Source organism: Calypte anna, chromosome 1 (assembly GCF_003957555.1).
Source record: "Calypte anna isolate BGI_N300 chromosome 1, bCalAnn1_v1.p, whole genome shotgun sequence".
Taxonomy (NCBI): Eukaryota; Metazoa; Chordata; class Aves; order Apodiformes; family Trochilidae; genus Calypte; species Calypte anna.
Genome location: NC_044244.1, coordinates 963,143 through 986,031, shown reverse-complemented (window position 1 = coordinate 986,031; position 22,889 = coordinate 963,143). Strand labels below are relative to the sequence as shown.

The following is a 22,889-nucleotide window of genomic DNA, read 5'->3' as shown; positions in this document are numbered from 1 at the left end:
CCCATTCCAATGCCTGATCACCCTCTCCAGAAAGAAATTCTTTCGAATCTCCAACCTAAACCTCCCCTGGCACAACTTGAGACCCTGCCCTCTTGTCTTGCTGAGAGTTGCCTGGGAAAAGAGCCCAACCCCCCCCTGGCTCCAACCTCCTTTCAGGGAGTTGCAGAGAGTGATGAGGTCTCCCCTGAGCCTCCTCTTCTCCAGCCTCAACACCCCCAGCTCCCTCAGCCTCTCCTCAGAGGATCTGTGCTCCAGTCCCTTCCCCAGCCCAGTTGCCTCCTTTGGACCTACTCCAGCACCTCAATCTCCTTCCTGAGGGGCTGAGGGGCCCAGAACTGGACACAGGACTCAAGCTGTGGCCTCACCAGAGCTGAGCACAGGGGCAGAATCCCTTCCCTGGACCTGCTGGCCACGCTGTTCCTGATCCAGCCCAGGATGCCATTGGCCTTCTTGGCCACCTGGGCACACTGCTGGCTCCTGTTCAGCTTCCTGGCAATCCAGACTCCCAGGTCCCTTTCTGCCACTCTGTCCCCAGCCTGGAGCTCCCCATGGGGTTGTTGTGGCCAAAGTGCAGGACCCGGCCCTTGGAATGTTGAACCTCATCCCGTTGGAATCAGCCCAACTCCAACTCCATCCATCATGGATGAGGCAGAGCTCTGGCAGCTGCCCCTTGCACCCTGCAGGATCTCCAGGAGGTTTTTCCCCCCTGCAAGGGGCTTGAGGAGAGGCAGAGATGTCACACTCCAAAAGTTGCCCCTGCAAACTGAGCTGCCCTCCCACCAGCTCAGCCCAGCTCCTCCACACTCACCCTCCAGGATCTGAAGGTCCTTTCCTGAGTCTCTCTCTTCCTCCACCATCTCCCCACTGTTTCTTTGCCTCATTCTGTACCTGAGCTGGGGGAGGGATTTGGGCTTCTGGGTTTCAAATGTGGGAGAGGAACCAAAGTGTCCTGAGGAGCATGGAGAATCCTAAAATCACAGAATGTTAAGGGTTGCAAGGGAGATCAGAAAGCCCAAGAGTCCCACTACAAGGGGTGTTTGTACTCAAATGAGATGCAGAAGATGTAAGAACAGTTTGTTACTGAGGTGGAGTCATGGAACCACAGGATGTCAGGGATGGGAAGGGAGCTCTGGAGATGCCCCAGTGCAACCCCCCTGCCCCAGCAGGATCCCCCCCCAGGGCAGCCCACACAGGAACACAGCCAGGGGGGTTTGGAAAGGCTCCAGAGAAGGAGACTCCACAACCTCTCTGGGCAGCCTGGGCCAGGGCTCCCTCAGCCTCACCCTCAACAACTTTCTCCTCATGCTGAGCTGCAACTTCCTCTCTTCTCCCTTCAACCCAGTCTTCCTTGGCCTCTCCCTGCCCACCCCCAAAAAGAGATTGGCCCCTTCCTCTTGCCCCCCACCCCTCAGCTACTGATGGACATTCAGCACATCCCCTCTCAGCCTTCTCTTCTCCAGCCTCAACAGCCCCAGGCCTCTCACTCTTTCTTCCCAGCACAGATGCTCAAGTCCCTTCCTCATCCCTTAATCAAACCCAGGGGAAGCAGAACTTCTCCTGCTGCTGTTTGCTGCTAATTCAGGTTCTTCCCAAGGAGGTGAGGGTGTCAATGATGCCATTTACAAAAGAGAAGCAAAGCAGTCAGTGACACCCATGGACATCTCCAGCTTTTATCACATCCCATCTCAGAGAGGAATGGGATTTTTATTTTGCCTTTCTTACCTGGGCAGGGTGGCTCAGCAGCAAGGAGCTGCCAACAGATGGGAAAGTGTAGCAGAAAATGCTCCAGCCAAGGAGGGGAAATCCCAGACCCTCTCCAGGTTCAGACAGCACAAAGAATTGAATTTGAAGTTGTTCAGACAGAGCAGGTTGGGGTCAGGGTTTCCCCATGGCTGAGGAGGTGAGGACTCAGCCTCAACAGGGGACACCACCGGGGAGCAGTTTGGGCTCCATCACTGGCACTTGTGAGGCATCTGTGGGCTCTATGAGGGGGATGCTGAGCCCTGAGGTCCTGGAGAGCTGCCTGGAGCAAGGACTCATTTTGTTCTCCTGCTTCACACAACATCCATGTGGTGACACTTCCCACATCCCACCTCCATTAGTGCAGAGGGGGAGTGGATGAGGTCCCATGAGGCTGGAAGAAGGACACCTGGGGGAAAGGGAGATCCCATGGGTACAAAATGGGTGGAGAAAAGAAGGATTTGGGGGTGTTGGTTGGTGAGAAGCTCAACGTGAGCCAGCAGTGTGCTCCTGGAGCTCAGAAATCCAACCCTGTCCTGGGATGCATCCAGAGGAGCATGGCCAGCAGATCAGGAGAGGGGATTCCCAGCCTCTGCTCTGCTCTTGGGAGACCCCCACCTCCAATCCTGCATCCAGATCTGTTGTCCCAAGCAGAAGAAGGACATGGATCTGTTGGGATGAGTCCAGAGGAGGCCACAAAGATGATGCAGGGGCTGGAGCAGCTCTGCCATGAGGAGAGGCTGAGGAGCTGGGATTGTGCAGACTCCAGGGGGACCTTAGAGCTGCCCCCCAATCCCTGAAGGGAACCTCCAGGAAGGCTGCAGAGGGACTTTTCAGAAGAGTGTCCAGTGCTAGGAGAAGGGGAAATGGTTTGAAAGTGCAGGAGAAGAGGTTCAGCCTGGATCTGAGGAAGAAGTTCTTCAGGAGGAGGGTGCTGAGACTCTGGAACAGATTGCCACAACAGAGAAGTTGTGGCTGCCCCCTCCCTGGAGGTGTTCAAGGCCAGGTTGGATGAGGCTTGGAGCAACCTGGGCTGGATGAGAGGTGTCCCTGGGCATGGAGCTTGGAGGAGATGAGCTCTGACCTCCCTTCCCACCTCACCCATTCTATGCTCACCATCCCTCCTCATCCTGAAACTCATCCTCACCTTTCCCCTCTCCTGGCAGAGTGGATCCCAACTCCCAGAAGAAGCATTTGATCCTCCAGTCATGCCAAGGAGCTGATCTGCTGGAGGTGCTGCACTACCACCCCTGTGACTCCAGGTCATCCCCTGAATCTGAGTACATGAAATGTCTGTTGAACCTGCAGGTCCAGCACATCAGCTCCAGGTTTGCTGTGTACCTCACAGGTAAGGATGGGCTCTGGACTCTCAAACCTCTTGAGCAACATCTGAAATAGATGTGGGAGGTTGTAGGAAGAACAAGAACCACCCAGTTTTGCTCCTTTTACTGCTAGAATTTGAGCTGTGGGTATGGAGTGAGCTGGTTTATTGGATGGAGCTCAAGAGAGGCATCAAACCCCCCATGTCCTGGGCTGCATCCCCAGCAGTGTGAGCAGCAGGGCCAGGGAGGGGATTGTCCCCCTCTGCTCCGCTCTGGGGAGACCCCCCTGGGGTAAAGCTGTGTCAAGATCTGGGGTCCCCAGCAGCAGAAGGACACGGAGCTGTTGGAGCCAGTGCAGAGGAGGCCCTGGAGCTGCTGGGAGGGCTGGAGCAGCTCTGCTCTGGAGCCAGGCTGAGAGAGTTGGGGGTGTTGAGGCTGGAGAAGAGAAGGCTGCAATGGGGAGACCTTAGAGCACCTTCCAGTGCCTGAAGGGGCTCCAGGAAAGCTGGGGAGGGACTTGGGACAAGGGCCTGGAGGGATGGGACCCTGCGAGGGGGAAGGGTTTCCAGCTGCAAGAGGGGAGATGGAGAGGAGATCTTGGGCAGGCAGGCAGGGAGGGAGGGAGGGAGAACTTGTTTGGGGTGAGGGTGCTGAGCTTTAGAACCAGGTTGCCCAGGAAAAGAGTCTCTGCCCCATCCCTGGCAGTGTTCAAAGCCAGGTTGGATGGGGCTTGGAGCAATGTGGGAGGGAGGTGTCCCTGCCCATGGCAGGGGGGTTGGAATGAGCTGAGCTTTCAGTTCTCTTCCAAGCCAACCCATTCCAGGATTCTATTTCTTGGGGAGGGAGGGAGGGAGAAATTCTTTGGGGTGAGGGTGCTGAGCCCCTGGTTGCCCAGGTTGCCCCCAGAAGCTGTGGCTGCCCCATCCCTGGCAGTGTCTCAGGTCAGGTTGGATGGGGCTTGGAGCACCCTGGGCTGTGTGAGGGTTCCAGGTGGGACCTGGCAGGGCTGAAGCTCCTTGCCAAGCTGGAGTTCATCTCCTGGAGTTTGCAGAAGAGAAAAAACTGTTGTTGGATTTGGGGAATGTTTTCCAAACCACCTCACTTGAATTCCTGTGCCTCTCCTTCCTTTGCAGCAAAGCCCAGCACCAGCAGGGAGGTGCTGGAGAGCAAAGGAATCCTGGTGGCTGATGTCAGCACCTTCCCTGGGATGGTACAGAAAGTGGCTGCTCCATTTAGAAGAAGCTGCTGGTAAGTGGGGAGCTGGGGGTTGGACTCCTGATCTCCCCAAAACCAGGTCCAGGAGTGGCTCCCAGGTTTTCTCCTGAAGGGCAGGGAAATGGGATCCAGCTGCTCCTGCAGCAGAGCTGGGACCTTGCCCAGAGGTTGCAGGATCTGCTGGATAATTTCGTTACTGGAAGAGCTGTCAGGCACTGGGAGGGGCTGCCCAGGGAGGTGGGGGAGTCCCCATCATTGGAGGTGTCCACATAAACATCTGGATGTGGCACTTCAGGACATGGTTGGGTTGGCATGGGGGCGTTGGATTGATGGTTGGATTGATGACCTTAGAGGTCTTTTCCCTCTGGGACAATTCATGGAATGAATCCCAGAATGGTTGAGGTAGGAAGGGAGCTCAGAGCTCATCTCCTCCAAGCTCCATGCCCAGGGACACCTCTCATCCAGCCCAGGTTGCTCCAAGCCTCATCTAACCTGGCCTTGAACACCTCCAGGGAGGGGGCAGCCACAACTTCTCTGGGCAATCTGTTCCAGAGTCTCAGCACCCTCCTCCTGAAGAACTTCTTCCTAAGGTCCAGGCTGAACCATTTCAATTCCAAACCAGTTCAGTGATTCTATGAGCTGCTCTGGCTCTGTTGATGCACAGGGACAATTCCTGAAGCTGCAGCCAGGGGGGTTCCATGCTCAGGAGAAAGGAGCAAAACCAGAACTGGAGCAGCTCTGTAGGAGCCATGAGAGTGAGAGGAGGAAAGCTCTGCTGAGAGCCCACCTGGAGCTCTGTGTCCAGTTGTGGAGTCCCCAACATCAGAAGGACACAGAGCTCCTGGAAGGTGTCCAGAGCAGAGCCACTCAAATGCTCAGAGGGCTGAGCACCTCCCTGGGAAGCCAGGCTGAGGGCTTGGGGTTGTTCAGCCTGGAGAAGAGGAGGCTCCCAGGTGAGCTTAGAGCAACCTTCCAATATCTGAAGGGGCTCCAAGAAAGCTGGGGGAGGGCTTTGGACACGGGGGGGTAGGGAGAGGAGAAGGGAAATGGGTTAAAACTTGGAGAGAAAGGGGAGATTGAGGTTGGAGATGGGGAGGAAATTCTTGAATTTGAGGGTGGGGAGAGCCTGGCCCAGGTTGTCCAAGGAAGTTGTGGCTGCCCCATCCCTGGCAGTGTCTCAGGTCAGGTTGGATGGGGCTTGGAGCAATCTGGGAGGGAGGTGTCCCTGCCCATGGCAGTGGGGTTGGAATGAGCTGAGCTTTCAGTTCTCTTCTGACCCAACCCATTCCAGGATTCTATTTCTTGGGGAGGGAGGGAGAAATTCTTTGGTTTGAGGGTGCTGAGCCCCTGGGTGCCCAGGTTGCCCCCAGAAGCTGTGGCTGCCCCATCCCTGGCAGTGTCTCAGGTCAGGTTGGATGGGGCTTGGAGCCCCCTGGGCTGGTGGGAGGTGTCCCTGCCCATGCAGGGGGTTGGGACTAGATGAGCTTTGAGGTCCCTTCCAACCCAAACCATTCCAGGAATAACCTGGGCCACATCTTTGTGTTGCAGGTGATGAAGCAGAACCAGAGCTCAGCTCCTCCTGGGCTCCCAGGGAACCACTTGGGGCATCCTGGGCCTCAGTGGGGTGGCCCTGAGGTACCTGTGGGGTTGGGTTGGGCTGCTCAGCTCTCCTTCTCTGTACATAGGAATTATTTAAAGGTGGGGAACTCCAATCCCAACCAGGGATTTGCTGCTCCCCCCCTGAGCTGTTGCACATGGGACTGAAGCTGTTTCCACTTTAACCCCGTTTTAAGTTATTGGGATGGATTTTCACGTGCAGCTGACCTTGGGAGGAATAGGAATAAGAAATTGATAAACAAACAAAATAATTTACTGTTTACTTGAAGGTGAGGAGCAATCCGAGACCAAGGATAATAAAGGCAACTTTTTTTTTTCATGTGGTTTTTATTTTGGGGTTGGTTTGTTTGGGTTTTTTTTTGGGGGGGGTGATTTCTACACTACATTTCAAGTCACCCTTGTTGTTGCCTCTTGGTACAGTCACACTGCTGGGGCTCTGGAATGTTCCAGCAAGTGGAAAAGTTGTAAATAAGGAAATGGCTGAGGGGATGGGGGTTAAACAACAAAAAATAGTTAAAAAAAAAACCCTAAAAAAGAGACAAAAATGTTCATATTTATGGTGGACAACCCCACGTCAGGAGTGAAGTGCAGCGTTCCAGGCTGGTGTGAGCTGCATTCCTGGATGGATGTGGAGGGCAGGGCTGTCCTGGGTTTTTGGTTTTTGGTTTTTTATTTTAATAAAAGTATGCAAGATGTTCTGTACAGGATGTAAAGAGTTTCAGTAATAAAAAAAAGAGAAAAAAAAAAAAAGTTTCATGTACTGCTGCTCGCTGGAGAGGGGCAGAACCCCAGAGGTTTGGCTGCTCCCAACCCCACCCCAAATCATCCCCCCCCATGTCCTGGGCTGCTTCCCCAGGGAGGGGGTTGTCCCCCTCTGCTCCGCTCTGGGGAGACCCCCCTGGGGTAAAGCTGTGTCCAGCTCTGGGGTCCCCAGCAGCAGAAGGACACGGAGCTGTTGGAGCCAGTGCAGAGGAGGCCCTGGAGCTGCTGGGAGGGCTGGAGCAGCTCTGCTCTGGAGCCAGGCTGAGAGAGTTGGGGGTGTTGAGGCTGGAGAAGAGAAGGCTGCAATGGGGAGACCTTAGAGCACCTTCCAGTGCCTGAAGGGGCTCCAGGAAAGCTGGGGAGGGACTTGGGACAAGGGCCTGGAGGGATGGGACCCTGCGAGGGGGAAGGGTTTCCAGCTGCAAGAGGGGAGATGGAGAGGAGATCTTGGGCAGGCAGGGAGGGAGAACTTGTTTGGGGTGAGGGTGCTGAGCTTTAGAACCAGGTTGCCCAGGAAAAGAGTCTCTGCCCCATCCCTGGCAGTGTTCAAAGCCAGGTTGGATGGGGCTTGGAGCAATCTGGGAGGGAGGTGTCCCTGCCCATGGCAGGGGGGGTTGGAATGAGCTGAGCTTTCAGTTCTCTTCCAAGCCAACCCATTCCAGGATTCTCTTTCTTGGGGAGGGAGGGAGGGAGAAATTCTTTGGGGTGAGGGTGCTGAGCCCCTGGTTGCCCAGGTTGCCCCCAGAAGCTGTGGCTGCCCCATCCCTGGCAGTGTCTCAGGTCAGGTTGGATGGGGCTTGGAGCCCCCTGGGCTGGTGGGAGGTGTCCCTGCCCATGCAGGGGGTTGGGACTGGATGAGCTTTGGGGTCCCTTCCAATCCAACCCATTCCATGATTCTCTAAGGAAGAAAAGCAGAAGGGAGGCTCTACCCGCACAGGGTTTTGAGGCTGATGGATGGATCCACATTCTCGTCCTTCCCATCCTCAGGAACAGCGGGGTCAGAGCAGGGTGGGGATGTCAGGAACAGCTCGGATTTGCAGGATCTCATGTTCCTCCTGCACCGGGAGCTCTCCCGCTGCTCAGCCCCGCAGCAGCTCAAGGGAGGAAGCACCAAGCAGGGGAGAACTTCCCCAGCCCCACACACACCCCCAGAACCAGAACCAGGTTCTGGTGGGTTCAGCTGGATCAACATTTCCTCGAACGGGAACCCCGGGAAGGGGAAGTGCTGAAAACCCCAAGCAAGGGAGAGAGGAAGAGGGGGCAGTCCCGGCAGCTTTGTCACCGAGATGCGGTCACAGCCCCGGTTCCTCTGAAGGGAAGGCTCAGCCCTTCCCCACGTCCCTCCCTGGCCGAGCTGGGCAGGAGAAAAGCTGATCCAAGGCTTTATTTCCCATTTTTTTTTTTCCTTAAAATCAAGAGGATCCCTGCTGCTCTCTGCTGCCCTCCAGCAGGACCCTTCAGGCTGCAGGAACACTCAAGATTCCCACCTGGATTCCCTCCTGCTTCTCGTCCTGGAGCTGTGGAAGAGCAGAGCTGACACTTCCAGTGGGTGCTTTTCCCAGACAGGGCCCTTGGGAAGTGCTGGAGGGAACCAGGAGGCTGCTCCCTGCCCCCAGCTTCAGAGAAGCTGGGCAGCATCTTCCCCTCTGCTAAAAAACAGCCCCAGGGCTGGGAACCAAACCCCAGGGATGCCTGGAATTATTTTCCCTCCTCCCCAACCACCAGCGTTTCCTCTGGCAAGGGCCAAAGATCCAAAGGATCTCAAGCCAGGAAGATGCTGAAGCGAATCAGAGCAGAGCCCAGGGCTGGTTTCCAGAATTTGGCTTTACTTGGCAGTACAGAAATCATCTGGAGCCTTTCAAGGAGACAAGGAAAAAGAAAATTAAAATAAAAATAAAAACAAAAGAAGCACAAGGCTCTGTCATGTCGATACCGCAGCGCCCGTTTGGTCCAGATCCAAAAACAAAAAAACCAAAAAGAAATCCCCAGAGAAATACTTCCACAGCTTTGCCTTGCTCTGATCAGTTTGTTCTCTCCATTTTTATTCAGATTAAACACAAAAGGAGGCTCTGGAGGCACAGCTGGGTCCCAACCCTCTTATCAGGGGGGTGGAAGTTCCAGTCCCACAAGGTTTGGTGCTACAAGAGATGTGGGCTTGGGATTTCTCCAGAAATACAAACTTTGCCACAGCTTTTTTTTCTTTTTTTTCTTTGATTTTTAGGGATGCTGTCCACAATAATGGAGTGCTCAGTTTTCTCTTTTTCCTTGATTCATCATTATTTTTTATTTTTTTTTTTTTCAGTGACAACTGGTCACATCTATCAGCTCACCAGCTCACAGACTCGTGCAGGATGTTGCTACCAATGATTAAAAAAAAAAAAAAAAAATAGGACCAAGGTGAAGACACAGCTGTCAATGAGTTATTGGTTCCAATCTGCACCAAAAAAAAAAGAAATATAATAATAATAATAATAATAATAATATAAAATAAAAAGGTTCAGTCTTGCCTTTCAGGTTAGTTGTTAAATCAGTCAGTAATTTGCCAGATTCTGGACAGCAGCCCTACTAGGATGAGAGAATTAAACACATGATATCCAAAAAAAACAAACAAACCCAAACCCCCCAAAAACCAACAAAAAAAAAAAAAAAACCAACAAAAAAGGGAAACATTACCAGTGCAGAACTCTTCAATCTCTCAGAGATGGGATTACAAAAAGCAGGCCTTACAATATTGAGTTTCATACAGTGTTCATTAAGTTCCTTAATATATTCATATTAGCCGATTTTAATTGCTCCTAATTAAAAGGGAATTCTCATTACTGCTGCTCCTCCTCCCCGTAGATGTCGTTCTTCTTACGTTTCATCTCCTCAAAGTCAAACTCTGAGCCCATCATCCTCTTGTAGATGTCCTTGATGTCATCACACGTCGTCTCGAAGTGGGTGGTGGCGTCGTAAGTGCGGGAAATAAAGATCTGGGAAGGAGCAGAAAGGGGGAACCAGGGAATGGGTGGGAAGGGAAATCCAAAGCTCACCTCATCCCAACCCCTGCAGGAAGCAGGGAAAACCCTCAGCCAGCTCAGGATGCTCAGAGCCTCCTCAATCCTTGGGTATCCCCAGGGATGAGGCCTCAACCACCTCCCTGGGCAACCTGGTTTTGTTCCCCCACCCTCATGGTAAAGAACTTGTTCCTGACATCCACTCTAAATCTGCTCTTCTTTAATTTAAACCCATTTAGACTGCAGCCTGCCCTTGTCCTCCTGCAGGAGTGTGGAGGACTCATGCAGGGATCTCCTTTACAGCTGCTCTGCCAGGTTTCTGCCTTGTTTTGCTCTTCAGCCAATAAAGTGCTGGGCATTTGGCTGAGCCAAGTCCTCAGTGCCTCACAGGCAGGCAGGGATCTTGTCACCTCTTCCTTGAGCTTTTCAGATCCTTGTCTCTTTACAAGGGTTTATAGTGTCTTTATGAAGCAGAGAAGCATTTGGAAGGGACCTCTCAAGGTCACCCAGTCCAACCCCTGCAGTCAGCAGGGACACCCCCAACCAGATCAGGATGCTCAGAGTCTCCTCAATCCTTGGATATCTCCAGGGATGAGGCCTCAACCACCTCCCTGGGCATCCTGGTTTTGTTCCCCCACTCTCAAGGTAAAGAACTTGTTCCTGACATCCACTCTAAATCTGCTCTTCTCTAATTTAAACCCATTGCCCCTCATCCTATCCCTCCAGGCCCTTGCACACAGTCCCTCTCCACCCTTCCTGTAGCCCCTTCAGACACCACAAGGTCACTCTTAGGTCTCCCTGGAGCCTTCTCCAGGCTGAACAACCCCAGCTCCCTCCTGGCTTTGTAGGAGAAGCTGTTCCAGCTCCCTGAGCATTTTCCTGGTCCTCCTCTGGACCTGCTCAGTCCAGAGACCAAGAAGCTGTTGAGCAACCAACTCCCTCTCCTCCTCCTTTTCTCTCTAGTCTCCTTCCCCTTTCCTTTCCCCTTCCCCTTCCTTTCCCCTTCCCTTTCCTTTTCCTTTCCCCTTCCCTTTCCTTTCCCCTTCCCTTTCCTTTCCCCTTCCCTTTTCCTTTCCCCTTCCCTTTTCCTTTCCCCTTCCCTTTTCCTTTCCTCTTCCTTTTCCTTTCCCCTTTCCTCTTCCTTTTCCTTTCCCCTTTCCTCTTCCTTTTCCTTTCCCCTTTCCTCTTCTTTTTCCTTTCCTTTTCCCTTTCCCCTTTCTTTTCTCTTTCCTTTTCCTTTCCCCTTTCCTTTCCCCTTCCTTTTCCTTTTTCTTTCCTTTCCCCTTTCCTTTCCCTCTCCATCTCCCTCTCCCCTTTCCCAAAACCCCAGCAGGGCACTCACTGACCTGGCTTTCAGTTCCCAAGTCAGTCGGGGCAAACAGGTCACTGATGCTCACAAACCTGGAAAGAAGGGAAAAATAAAATCAATTAAAATCAAACCAAAGAGCTTCAGGGTGGGTTTGTTGCACCCAAAGAGGGAGCTGGATGGTGGCACCCAAAGAGCTGGGATCAGGGTGCAAATGGGGGTGTGTGAGGAGTGGAGTTCCTCAAGGATTGGTGATGGGATGCTGGTGATCCATAACACCACAATGGGAGCTGGAATCCAACATCTTTCCCCATGGAAAGTGGGATGGAGAGCACAGAGACCAAACTCTGTGGTGAAAACACTGGAGGGAGGGGATGGCATCCAGAGGGACCTGGAGAGGCTGGAGAAGAACTGGGGCAAACTGCATGAAGTTCAATGAGGCCAAGTGCAAGGTTCTGCACCTGGGTCAGGGGAATCCCATGGAAAATACAGACTGGGAGGAGAAAGGATTGAAGAGAGCCCTGAGGAGAAGGACTTGGGGGTGGGGGTGTCCCAGAAGCTCCAGGTGAGCCCTCAGTGTGTGCTTACAACCCAGAAACCAAGCAGGTCCTGGGCTGCATCAAAAGCAGCAGAGACAGAAAGTCAAGGGAGGGGATTCTCCCCCTCTGCTCTGCTCTGCTGAGACCCCACCTGGAGCTCTGTGTCCAGTTGTGGAGTCCCCACCACCAGAAGGACACAGAGCTCCTGGAAGGTGTCCAGAGCAGAGCCACTCAAATGCTCAGAGGGCTGAGCACCTCCCTGGGAAGCCAGGCTGAGGGATTGGGGTTGTTCAGTCTGGAGAAGAGGAGGCTCCCAGGTGAGCTTAGAGCAACCTTCCAATATCTGAAGGGGCTCCAAGAAAGCTGGGGGAGGGCTTTGGACACAGGGGGGTAGGGAGAGGACAAGGGAAATGGGTTAAAACTTGGAGAGAAAGGGGAGATTGAGGTTGGAGATGGGGAGGAAATTCTTGAATTTGAGGGTGGGGAGAGCCTGGCCCAGGTTGTCCAAGGAAGTTGTGGCTGCCCCATCCCTGGCAGTGTCTCAGGTCAGGTTGGATGGGGCTTGGAGGAGCCTGGGCTGGTGGGAGGTGTCCCTGCCCATGCAGGGGGTTGGGACTGGATGAGCTTTGAGGTCCCTTCCAACCCAAACCATTCCAGCACCCATTTTATGATCCATATTCCCACAAGGGGTGCAGGAACCCAAGGGCATTGCTCTGCCCAGCACCTGAGCACTCAAGGAGGAAACTCCAACTCCTTTTGGCAGCCTCAACACTTTCAGATCTCCTCTGCCTCCACTCCTCAGGCCCCAGCACACACAGGATCACAGAATATCAAGGGCTGGAAGGGACCCCAAGAGACCACCAGGTCCACCCCCCACCTGAGCAGGGTGACCTCAAGTAGGTAACAGAGGAGCACATCACCCAGGTGGGTTTGGGATGTCTCCAGGACACCATATTGACCAACATTCTGTCACCATACTGACCAACATTCTTTGGAACCACTCTGACAGCAGAGGTAAGAAGAGGAATCAGCCTGTTAGTACCTCAGCATTTCTGTTTCCAACCATTTTAAAAAAAAAATAATAATCCCCAAGACTTTGCTGCCAGCCCCTGCCTGGCTGGTGTTTCATACTGCTGCTCCCTCAGGGTTGGAGGGAGACCTATTGTGAGTGGCAAGAGTTTGCAGTGTGAAGAAGGGAAGAAGGGGTTGGTTTGGGGCTTACTTCTGCTCAATGGGCTCCAAGAGGTCCAGGGCTGGCTTGATTTCCTTCTCTGGGTCAGCAGTCTCCACGGTGGTGCTGGCAATGGCAATGTACTTCCCCTGAGCTGCCACGTTGTGTGCAGAGGAGATCATACAGACGTAGATATCTGGGGAAAGCCACCAGGGAACCAGGTCAGGAGGCACCAAAAAAACCACCAACCCTGCTGCTGCCTCTCCCCAAAAAATCTCCTCTAGTTTGGAGACTCCTGGTTCTCTCCCTAAGGCTTCCCACCTCGTGGTCTTGTTGAAAACCACACCTGAAGTTCTGTCACTGCCCTGGAGGTCTGGGTGGCTCTTGGTCTCGTGGCTTCAGGACACCAAAAGCTCCATGAGCTCTCCAAAACTCAGCTTCCTGGGGTTAGGATGGGTCCTGAAAGCCAGCAGGGTCCCCAGCACCACTCAGAAGTTTTGGGGGGTTCAGAGGAAAGCTGGGGAGGGACTTTAAACAAGGGTCTGGAGGGATGGGAAAAAGGGAGGATGGTTTTAAGGTGCAAGACAGGAGATGGAGAGGAGATCTTGGGAAGAAATTCTTTGAGGTGAGGGTGCTGAGAGCCTGGAACAGGTTGTTCCAAGAAGCTGTGGCATGGAGCTGTTGGAGCCAGTGCAGAGGAGGCCCTGGAGCTGCTGGGAGGGCTGGAGCAGCTCTGCTCTGGAGCCAGGCTGAGAGAGTTGGGGGTGTTGAGGCTGGAGAAAAGAAGGCTGCAATGGGGAGACCTTAGAGCACCTTCCAGTGCCTGAAGGGGCTGCAGGAAAGCTGGGGAGGGACTTGGGACAAGGGCCTGGAGGGATGGGACCCTGCGAGGGGGAAGGGTTTCCAGCTGCAGGAGGGGAGATGGAGAGGAGATCTTGGGCAGGCAGGGAGGGAGAAATTGTTTGGGGTGAGGGTGCTGAGCTTTAGAACCAGGTTGCCCAGGAAAAGAGTCTCTGCCCCATCCCTGGCAGTGTTCAAAGCCAGGTTGGATGGGGCTTGGAGCAATCTGGGAGGGAGGTGTCCCTGCCCATGGCAGGGGGGTTGGAATGAGCTGAGCTTTCAGTTCTCTTCCAAACCAATCCATTCCAGGATTCTATTTCTTGGGGTGGGAGGGAGGAAGAAATTCTTTGGGGTGAGGGTGCTGAGCCCCTGGGTGCCCAGGTTGTCCAAGGAAGTTGTGGCTGCCCCATCCCTGGCAGTGTCTCAGGTCAGGTTGGATGGGGCTTGGAGCACCCTGGGCTGGTGGGAGGTGTCCCTGCCCATGGCAGAAGGGTTGGAATGAGATGTGTAAGATCTTTAAGGTCCTTTCCAACCCAAACCATTGCCTGATTCATTCATTTCCCCTTCTGCACTCAGCCCTCACCCCCCTCCCACAGCACCCTCATGCTTCTCACCCACTTCTCCCAACTTGGGGCACTTCCTTTGGTGGGTTCCTCAGGGGGCTTTCCAACCACAGGCACCTCAGCTTCTCCCAACCACAGCTCTATAAAGCTCACAGCCTCCCAGGATCCCCCAAAAAGGATTTGGGGACGAGGACATGAAGTCAACCCCAGGGTTTGACACCTCAGGGTCCCTCAGAGCACACAGAGTGGGTGCTTTTCCTATCCATCCATCCACCCACACACCTGATTTTCGGTTGACCTGGTTCTGTGGAATGATGATCTGGCAGGAGTTGGCATCATTTGTGTTCTTGATGGGGTGGCTCAGGATGCAGATGACCCGGATCACCTGCCCCACCTTGGTGACGCGGTCCGAGACGTAACTGGGGTCACAGATGAGCTGCTTGCAGCGAGCCACCTGTGGGGAGGAGATGGACCTCAGGTGAGCACCTCAGGGAGGTGAGGAACCAGGTGATTTGGAGGGAAAAAAAAAACAAAACTGAGATTTGAGGTGTTTTTTCCACCAGCAGGTCCTTACTTCACTGCCAGCTTGGGCGATTTGCCTCTCGGTGTGTTCCTCACAGCTCTACCCAAGGTTGAAGCAGAACTGAGCAGTTCTCATCACAAATATTTTTATTTCATTTTTTTTTTACATAAATAATTTCATCTTTGAGCAATCTGAAGCTTCCAGGCAGGCTGCACTTGGGCATGTCAGTCTGTAGCATGGATTAGCACCTTCACAGCTACACAGGACACCCAGGACACCCCACAAGGGACACATTACCCTACCAAAAAGTGCTGAGCTGTCCCAGAAAGTTCCTGCTCTGGTTGGGAGAACATTTATAGCTCCCAAAGAGCCTGAAGAACTCTGGAGTTGAGAAGAAGCTGCCAAAAGGTTGTGTGGCAGCTGCCTGAGCAGCTCCTGTTCAGTTCTCAAGGGCAGAGCTGGTTAGGACCCAGCAGGCAGCACCTTTCCAGCTTTGCCAGCCCAGTTTATTCAGAGGAAATATTCCATTTATTCAGAGGAAAACCTTGCCCAGCCCATGGAGCCTTCATTCCAGCTCCTGGAGTAGGAATGTTGTGTTCAGAATCACAGAATCTTTCTGGCTGGAGAAGATCTTTCACCATTAACTCAACTCTACCCAATCCAGAGCTGGAAGAGCACCATGTACCCAACCATGGCTCTCAGCACCACATCCCCAGAGAATTTAAACACCTCCAGGATTCAACCACCCCCTGGGCTGTGCTGAAAAAACCCTTTCAGTCAATAAGTTTCTCCTCATCTCCAGCCTGGTGCAACCTGAGATGATCTCCTCTCATCCTGTTGCTCCTCATCATGCAAACATAGAGATAACACATGGGGAAAAAAAAAAAAAAACAGACATAAAATCCAAAGACTTTGATGAGGGATTTTCTACTGCTTTTGGTCAGATCAATGACCAAGAGTCTCTGTTTGGAGAGGGGAAGATGTGGGATGGGGATGTGTCCTGGTTTGGGCCAGGAGAAAGGGGATTTTCTGGCTTGTGCTTTTGCTTTCAGCTCAGTCTCTTGTCAGGAGCTGCACTTGCTGAAATTCACAGCAAGTTTCTCAGGCAGTGTCTGCTGCTGGGACTGATTCCACTCCATGGTTAGAGTTACTGCTGGAGAATGGGCTGCAGAGCCAAGGACACTGCTCAGCTCTGAGCAACATTTGGCCCTCCAAAAGGAGAAAAGGAGTCAAGAGGTCCCACCTGAAACCCTCCTGTGGGGAGGAACAGACAAGAGAAATGACCAGAATTGACCAAACAGAGGATTCCATCCCATACACCTCATCCTCAGGAGAAATTGGAGGCATCACCAGGCTCAAAGCCCTTCCTGCTTCCCCTTCTTCCCCTCTCCCTCTTTGCTTCAGCATCCTGGGAGGATTCCATCCCTTCCTCTGCCTCTGCTCCTGATCCATCCCAGCCTGAATCTGTGTGTTCCTGCCTCCAGCTCCCAACTGCTCCTGAGCCCAGGATTCCAGCCTGGACTTTCCCAGGGCTGCCCTACAGCTTCAGTGGGGATGGGAGAGTTATTGGGGGAAAGGGGGGAGGAACCTGGGACCAATTTTCCTGTAGATTTGTATAGATTTAGTCATTTTTCCTATTTCTCATTCCTGTTCCATTCAAGCTGTGTAGTTTAGTTCCCAACCCATCAGTCTCTCTCCCTTATTCTCTCTCCTTTCTTTATCAGGGAGGGGAGAGGGATTAAGAGACAGCATCTGGCATTCAGTTTAATTGCCAGGGCAGTGTTAAACCCTGACAGGATGAAAGAACTTGGGATTTGTACCTCTCCTTCAGACTTCACACCAACCACTTTGCCATTCTCTATCACGATCTCCTCAATGGGTTTGTTCAGCATGTAGGTGCCTCCATAGATGGCACTTAGCCTGCAAGAACAAGAGCAACTTCAGCATCTCCAACAGGTCCAGCTTGGGTTCCCACAGCCCTTCCAACCCCTTTTTCTGTCCCCTTTATCCAAACTTCCTGTCAGACTTAAACCTCTTCAAACCTCTGTTTGAACCTCTGCTTTCTGTTCTTCCTGCAAGGCATCAGCTTCCCTTGGAACAAATTCCAGGAGAGATGCCACCCATGGAGAAAAAAACAGCTTGGTGCAACCCACAGTCCTCCAGTGTAAGAGCTGTGGCTACACCAGGCAGGAATATGGGACTTCTGGGACAGAATCATGGAATGGGAGAGACCTTAAAGCTCATCTTATTCCAAACCCCCCTGCCATGGGCAGGGACACCTCCCACCAGCCCAGGGTGCTCCAAGCCCCATCCAACCTCACCTGAGACACTGCCAGGGATGGGGCAGCCACAACTTCCTTGGACAACCTGGGCACCCAGGGGCTCAGCACCCTCACCCCAAAGAATTTCTCCCTCCCCAAGAAATAGAATCCTGGAATGGGTTGGGTTGGAAGAGAACTGAAAGCTCAGCTCATTCCAACCCCGCTGCCATGGGCAGGGACACCTCCCTCCCAGATTGCTCCAAGCCCCATCCAACCTGGCTTTGAACACTGCCAGGGATGGGGCAGAGACTCTTTTCCTGGGCAACCTGGTTCTAAAGCTCAGCACCTTCACCCCAAACAAGTTCTCCCTCCCTCCCTCCCTGCCTGCCTGCCCAAGATCTCCTCTCCATCTCCCCTCTCCCAGCTGGAAATCCTTCCCCCTCGCAGGGTCCCATCCCTCCAGGCCCTTGTCCCAAGTCCCTCCCCAGCTTTCCTGGAGCCCCTTCAGGCACTGGAAGGTGCTCTAAGGTCTCCCCATTGCAGCCTTCTCTTCTCCAGCCTCAACACCCCCAACTCTCTCAGCCTGGCTCCAGAGCAGAGCTGCTCCAGCCCTCCCAGCAGCTCCAGGGCCTCCTCTGCACTGGCTCCAACAGCTCCGTGTCCTTCTGCTGCTGGGGACCCAAGAGCTGGACACAGCTTTACCCCAGGGGGGTCTCCCCAGAGCGGAGCAGAGGGGGACAATCCCCTCCCTGGCCCTGCTGCTCACACTGCTGGGGATGCAGCCCAGGACATGGGGGGTTTGATGCCTCTCTTGAGCTTCTCCTCACCCCACACCCCCAAGTCCTTCTCCTCAGGGCTGCTCTCCAGCCATTCTCCACCCAGGATGTTGCTTCACTGCCAACACAATCCCTGAGCAAACCCAGAGCTCCCCCCAGCACCAGGAATCATGGTAAAAAAGCCCAGAAAGCAGTGAGCTCACCCAGAGGAATCTTTTCTTGCTTACAACAGGGAAAGAACCATTCATGACCACAAGAAGTTCTAGAAGTTTGAGCACTGACTCCAAAGATCTCATCTCCCTCCACCAGGTACCAAAACCAGAATCCAAAGCCAAGTTCTCACCTTGCAAATCCTTGGGGCAGCTCTCCAAGGCCATAGAGGGGATAAAGGTAGGGACTTTTCCCATATCTAGCCAGTGACTCACTGTAGAGCTTAATCCTGTTGATTGTTTCTTGGCATGGCTGGTCTAGATAGCTGGAGAGGACAGTGATGGGATTTGCAACCAAGACTTAAAAGCAGAACACCCCCCAAAAGCAAAATATTTACTTCCTGACCAGTTTCCTTCCCCACCCTCCATCTGCTGCTGTCAAGTATTTCCTTGAAAGTTCCTTTTTAGAAGGACTTGATGTCCTCAGAGGGTTTTATTCAGGAAGGAGAAGGCTCATTAACCCCAGGAACTCATTCAAATCTTCCCTCAGCAGGAGATTCAGGATCTTAAAATTAATTTTAACAAGAATTTTAAGTCTTTGAAGAAACACTTTGCAACACATAGAATCCTGAGGGCTGGAAAAGATCAAGTCCAACCCTCAGTCCACCACTAAACCAAACCAAGTCCTCAGGTGCCACATGCAGACTTTTTTTTTGGCCCCTTCCAGGCTTGGTGACTCCACCACTGCCCTGGGGCTGTCAGTTCCAGTGCTCAGCTCCTCCCTCAGTGAAGCAAACCCCTTCCCCACTTACTCATCAGTCCTGTAGAGAGCCAGGGCATGGCCTGTGAAGTCAATCACATCTTGGCCCAGGTCAAACTTCTTGTAGACATCCCTCATGGTGGTTTTCTTGGGATCCACCCCCTCAAAAGTCCGGGGATCATTCTCATCAAAGTTGGCAACATAGACCAGGAACTTCCTGAAGCGCCGTTTCTCGAACAACCCCATCAAACCTGCACCCCAAAGATGTTGTCAGCACCCCAGAGATGTTGTCAGCACCCAACACCACTCCTGGAGGGCTTCCCCTGCACCCCAGAGATGTTGTCAGCACCCAACAGTACACCTGAAGGGCTTCCCCTGCACCCCAGAGATGTTGTCACCACCTAACAGCACCCCTCAAACGCTTCCCCTGCACTCCAAAGATGTCAGCACCCAACACCACCCCTGAAGGGCTTCCCCAGCACCCCAGAGATGTTGTCAGCACCCAACTACACCCCTGGAGGACTTCCCCTGCACCCCAGAGATGTTGTCAGCACCCAACAGTACACCTGAAGGGCTTCCCCTGCACCCCAGAGATGTTGTCACCACCTAACAGCACCCCTCAAACGCTTCCCCTGCACTCCAAAGATGTCAGCACCCAACACCACTCCTGGAGGGCTTCCCCAGCACCCCAGAGATGTTGTCAGCACCCAACTACACCCCTGGAGGGCTTCCCCTGCACCCCAGAGATGTTGTCAGCACCCAACAGCACCCCTGAAGGGCTTCCCCTGCACTCCAGAGATGTTGTCAGCACCTAACACCACCCCTGGAGGACTTCCCCTGCACCCCAAAGATGTTGTCAGCACCCAACACCACCCCTGGAGGACTTCCCCTGCACCCCAGAGATGTTGTCAGCACCCAACTCCACCCCTGAAGGGCTTCCCCTGCACCCAAGAGATGCTGTAAGCACCCAACACCACCCCTGGAGGGCTTTCCCTGCACCCAGATGTTGTCAGCACCCAAGAGATGTTGTCAGCACCCAACACCACCCCTGGAGGGCTTCCCCTGCACCCCAAAGATGTTGTCAGCACACCAGAGATATTGTCAGCACCCAACAGCACCCCTGGAGGACTTCCCCTGCACCCCAAAGATGTTGTCAGCACCCAACACCACCCCTGGAGGACTTCCCCTGCACCCCAAAGATGTTGTCAGCACCCAACACCACCCCTGGAGGACTTCCCCTGCACCCCAGAGATGCTGTCAGCACCCAACTCCACCCCTGAAGGGCTTCCCCTGCACCCAAGAGATGCTGTAAGCACCCAACACCACCCCTGGAAGGCTTTCCCTGCACCCAGATGTTGTCAGCACCCAAGAGATGTTGTCAGCACCCAACACCACCCCTGGAGGGCTTCCCCTGCACCCCAAAGATGTTGTCAGCACACCAGAGATATTGTCAGCACCCAACACCACCCCTGGAGGACTTCCCCTGCACCCCAAAGATGTTGTCAGCACCCAACACCACCCCTGGAGGACTTCCCCTGCACCCCAAAGATGTTGTCAGCACCCAACACCACCCCTGGAGGGCTTCCCCTGCACCCCAGAGATGCTGTAAGCACCCAACACCACCCCTGGAGGGCTTTCCCTGCACCCAGGAGATGTTGTCAGCACCCAACACCACCCCTGGAGGGCTTCCCCTGCACCCCAAAGATGTTGTCAGCACCCAACACCACCCCTGAAGGGCTTCTCCTGTACCCCAAAGATGTCAGCACCCAACACCACCCCTGGAGGGCTTCCCCTGCACCCCAGAGATGCTGTCAGCACCCAACTCCACCCCTGAAGGGCTTCCCCTGCACCCAAGAGATGCTGTAAGCACCCAACACCACCCCTGGAGGGCTTTCCCTGCACCCAGGAGATGTTGTCAGCACCCAACACCACCCCTGGAGGGCTTCCCCTGCACCCCAAAGATGTTGTCAGCACCCAACACCACCCCTGAAGGGCTTCTCCTGTACCCCAAAGATGTCAGCACCCAACACCACCCCTGGAGGGTTTCCCCTGCACCCCAGAGATGTTGTCACCACCTAACACCACCCCTGAAGGGCTTCTCCTGTACCCCAAAGATGTCAGCACCCAACACCACCCCTGGAGGGTTTCCCCTGCACCCCAGAGATGTTGTCACCACCTAACACCACCCCTGGAGGGCTTCCCCTGCACCCCAAAGATGTCAGCACCCAAAAGATGTTGTCAGCACCCAACACCACCCCTGGAAGGCTCTCTCAGTGCCACAGAGGGACCAGAAGAAGGCTGAGAAGCAGCAAGAGGTGGAAACTTCCCTGGAGAAGGGGGGGAGTTTGGCCTCAAGGGGAACCAAGGGAATCTGTTCAAGAAGGTGCCACCAACATCTGCCAAGCTGCTGGATACTGGAAGCTGTCCTGGTGTAGGCTCACAGACTGGTTTGGGTTGGGAAGGACCTTAAAAATCATTTAGTTCCAAGCTCCCTGCCACAGCCAAAGACCTCAAGATGTGTTATGGCCAATTTGTCTCAAAGCATGACTGAGGGCTGGGCTTCAGCACTACTTCCAGCTGGGGGGAAGCTTGAGGAGCAGTTTCCACAAGTCCCAGCCCTGTGTTTGGGATCCACCAGGCTTCAGGAAAGCATGATACCAGGCATCACCAAAGGCTGGTGACCAAAGCTCCACCAAACCAAGTGGCCCCAGGTTCTCCTGCAGCCTCACCAAGAAACCAGAAAGTGCTGTGAAGGTCAAAACATCAACCATGAGGTTGGCCAAGGCACCATTTCTAAGTTTTAATTTCCTACAGACTGGAGGAGCAGGACTGGACTTGCAGAGGCAGCACCAAAGGCACCTCCTACTTCTGCCAGCATTAAATCTTCTCTGTGAGGCTGCTGATGAGACAGCAACGTGGCCAAGTTGAAGGACCAAGGTGGCACCTGTCAGAATTAATCATTCTAATCTCCCTGCTGATGAAAGTGACATGTTTTACACTCAAAATTCCACCCAATAAGGACCTGATGTTAAATATTTATGGCCAAGAGTGAGCCCCAAATGAAAGCTCCTGAGGAAGTAAAATGCTGCTGAATTCTGACCAAATGAACCACAGAAAAGGCAGTTTGACCAATTCCACTTGAAAGCTCCAAGGAAATGGGGACTCAAGGCTCAGGAAGCCCAAAAGTCCCACTACAAGTGGTGTTTGTACTCAAATGAGATGCAGATGTCAGCAGAACTTGTGACTGAGGTGGAGTCACAGAACCACAGAATGTCAGGGGTGGGAAGGGAGCTCTGGAGATGCCCCAGTGCAACCCCCCTGCCCCAGCAGGATCCCCCAGGGCAGCCCACACAGGAACACAGCCAGGGGGGTTTGGAAAGGCTCCAGAGAAGGAGACTCCACAACCTCTCTGGGCAGCCTGGGCCAGGGCTCCCTCAGCCTCACCCTCAACAACTTTCTCCTCATGCTGAGCTGCAACTTCCTCTCTTCTCCCTTCAACCCAGTCTTCCTTGGCCTCTCCCTGGACACCCCCAAAAGAGATTGGCCCCTTCCTCTTGCCCCCCACCCCTCAGCTACTGATGGACATTCAGCACATCCCCTCTCAGCCTTCTCTTCTCCAGCCTCAACAGCCCCAGGCCTCTCACTCTTTCTTCCCAGCACAGATGCTCAAGTCCCTTCCTCACCCTCCCAGCTCTCCCTTGGCCTCTCTCCAGTAGATCCCAGTCTCTCCTCAACTGGGGAGCCCCAAACTGGAGCCAGGATTCCAGGGGTGCTCTCCCCAGAGCAGAGGAGGAGAACCTCCCTGGATCTCCACAGCTGAGGAGCATCAAGATTTATTTTTCTAGAGGAGGACAGAACCCTCTGGGGTGTGGGGGGCAGACACTTGTCTTGCTTCATTTAGAGATGTAGGAGCTGACAAAGCCTGAGGAGATACAACAAGGTGTAACTACTCACTGGATGCAAGGGCTTCTGCCTCAGTGGAAGGGACTTTGTAGATCTTCCCTCCCTTGTAGACAAAGCTCCCCTCGATCACCTTGAAGTCCAAGTAGCGAGTAACTTCTGTGTAGAGCAACATCTTTACCAACTGACCTGAAAAAAAAAAGGAAGTTTTGGCACAAATCAACCCCCTGCAGGCAGAAGCCAAGAGGAGGAAAGTGCTCCTGTCCTGGTTTGGGCCAGGATAAAGGTGGTTTTCTGTTTCTGTACTTTTGCTTTTAGCTAAGTCCCTTGTAAGTAGTTGCATTTGCTGAAATTAACAGCAAGTTTCTCATGCAGTGTATGTGCTTCTAGGACTGATAACACTTGATGTTTAGAGTTACTGCTAGAGACTGGTGTGCAGAGCCAAGGAC

General features: G+C 53.5%; 1 protein-coding gene and 1 long non-coding RNA gene across 3 annotated transcripts in view; one reads left to right on the top strand and one right to left on the bottom strand.

Annotated features, from left to right (window-relative positions):
- The first annotated feature begins 2,913 nt into the window (after positions 1-2,913).
- On the top strand, positions 2,914-6,598 carry LOC115600469. Its single transcript, XR_003988993.1, has 3 exons — positions 2,914-3,088; positions 4,196-4,310; positions 5,826-6,598. It is a non-coding gene; the product is annotated as an uncharacterized LOC115600469 (long non-coding RNA).
- A 2,727-nt stretch (positions 6,599-9,325) lies between these two features.
- LOC103527806 (rab GDP dissociation inhibitor beta) overlaps positions 9,326-22,889 on the bottom strand; it is a 28,667-nt gene continuing 15,103 nt past the window's right edge. For both annotated transcript variants that reach the window (XM_030469519.1, XM_030469518.1), the window contains 8 exons: positions 22,495-22,629; positions 18,593-18,791; positions 17,975-18,106; positions 16,415-16,514; positions 14,354-14,525; positions 12,720-12,864; positions 10,999-11,053; positions 9,326-9,628 (listed from right to left, as the gene is read on the bottom strand). In XM_030469519.1, coding sequence (XP_030325379.1) covers positions 9,473-9,628; positions 10,999-11,053; positions 12,720-12,864; positions 14,354-14,525; positions 16,415-16,514; positions 17,975-18,106; positions 18,593-18,791; positions 22,495-22,629 — 1,094 coding nt within the window. In that variant the 3' untranslated portion in view covers positions 9,326-9,472. The remainder of the gene's footprint in view (positions 9,629-10,998; positions 11,054-12,719; positions 12,865-14,353; positions 14,526-16,414; positions 16,515-17,974; positions 18,107-18,592; positions 18,792-22,494; positions 22,630-22,889) is intronic.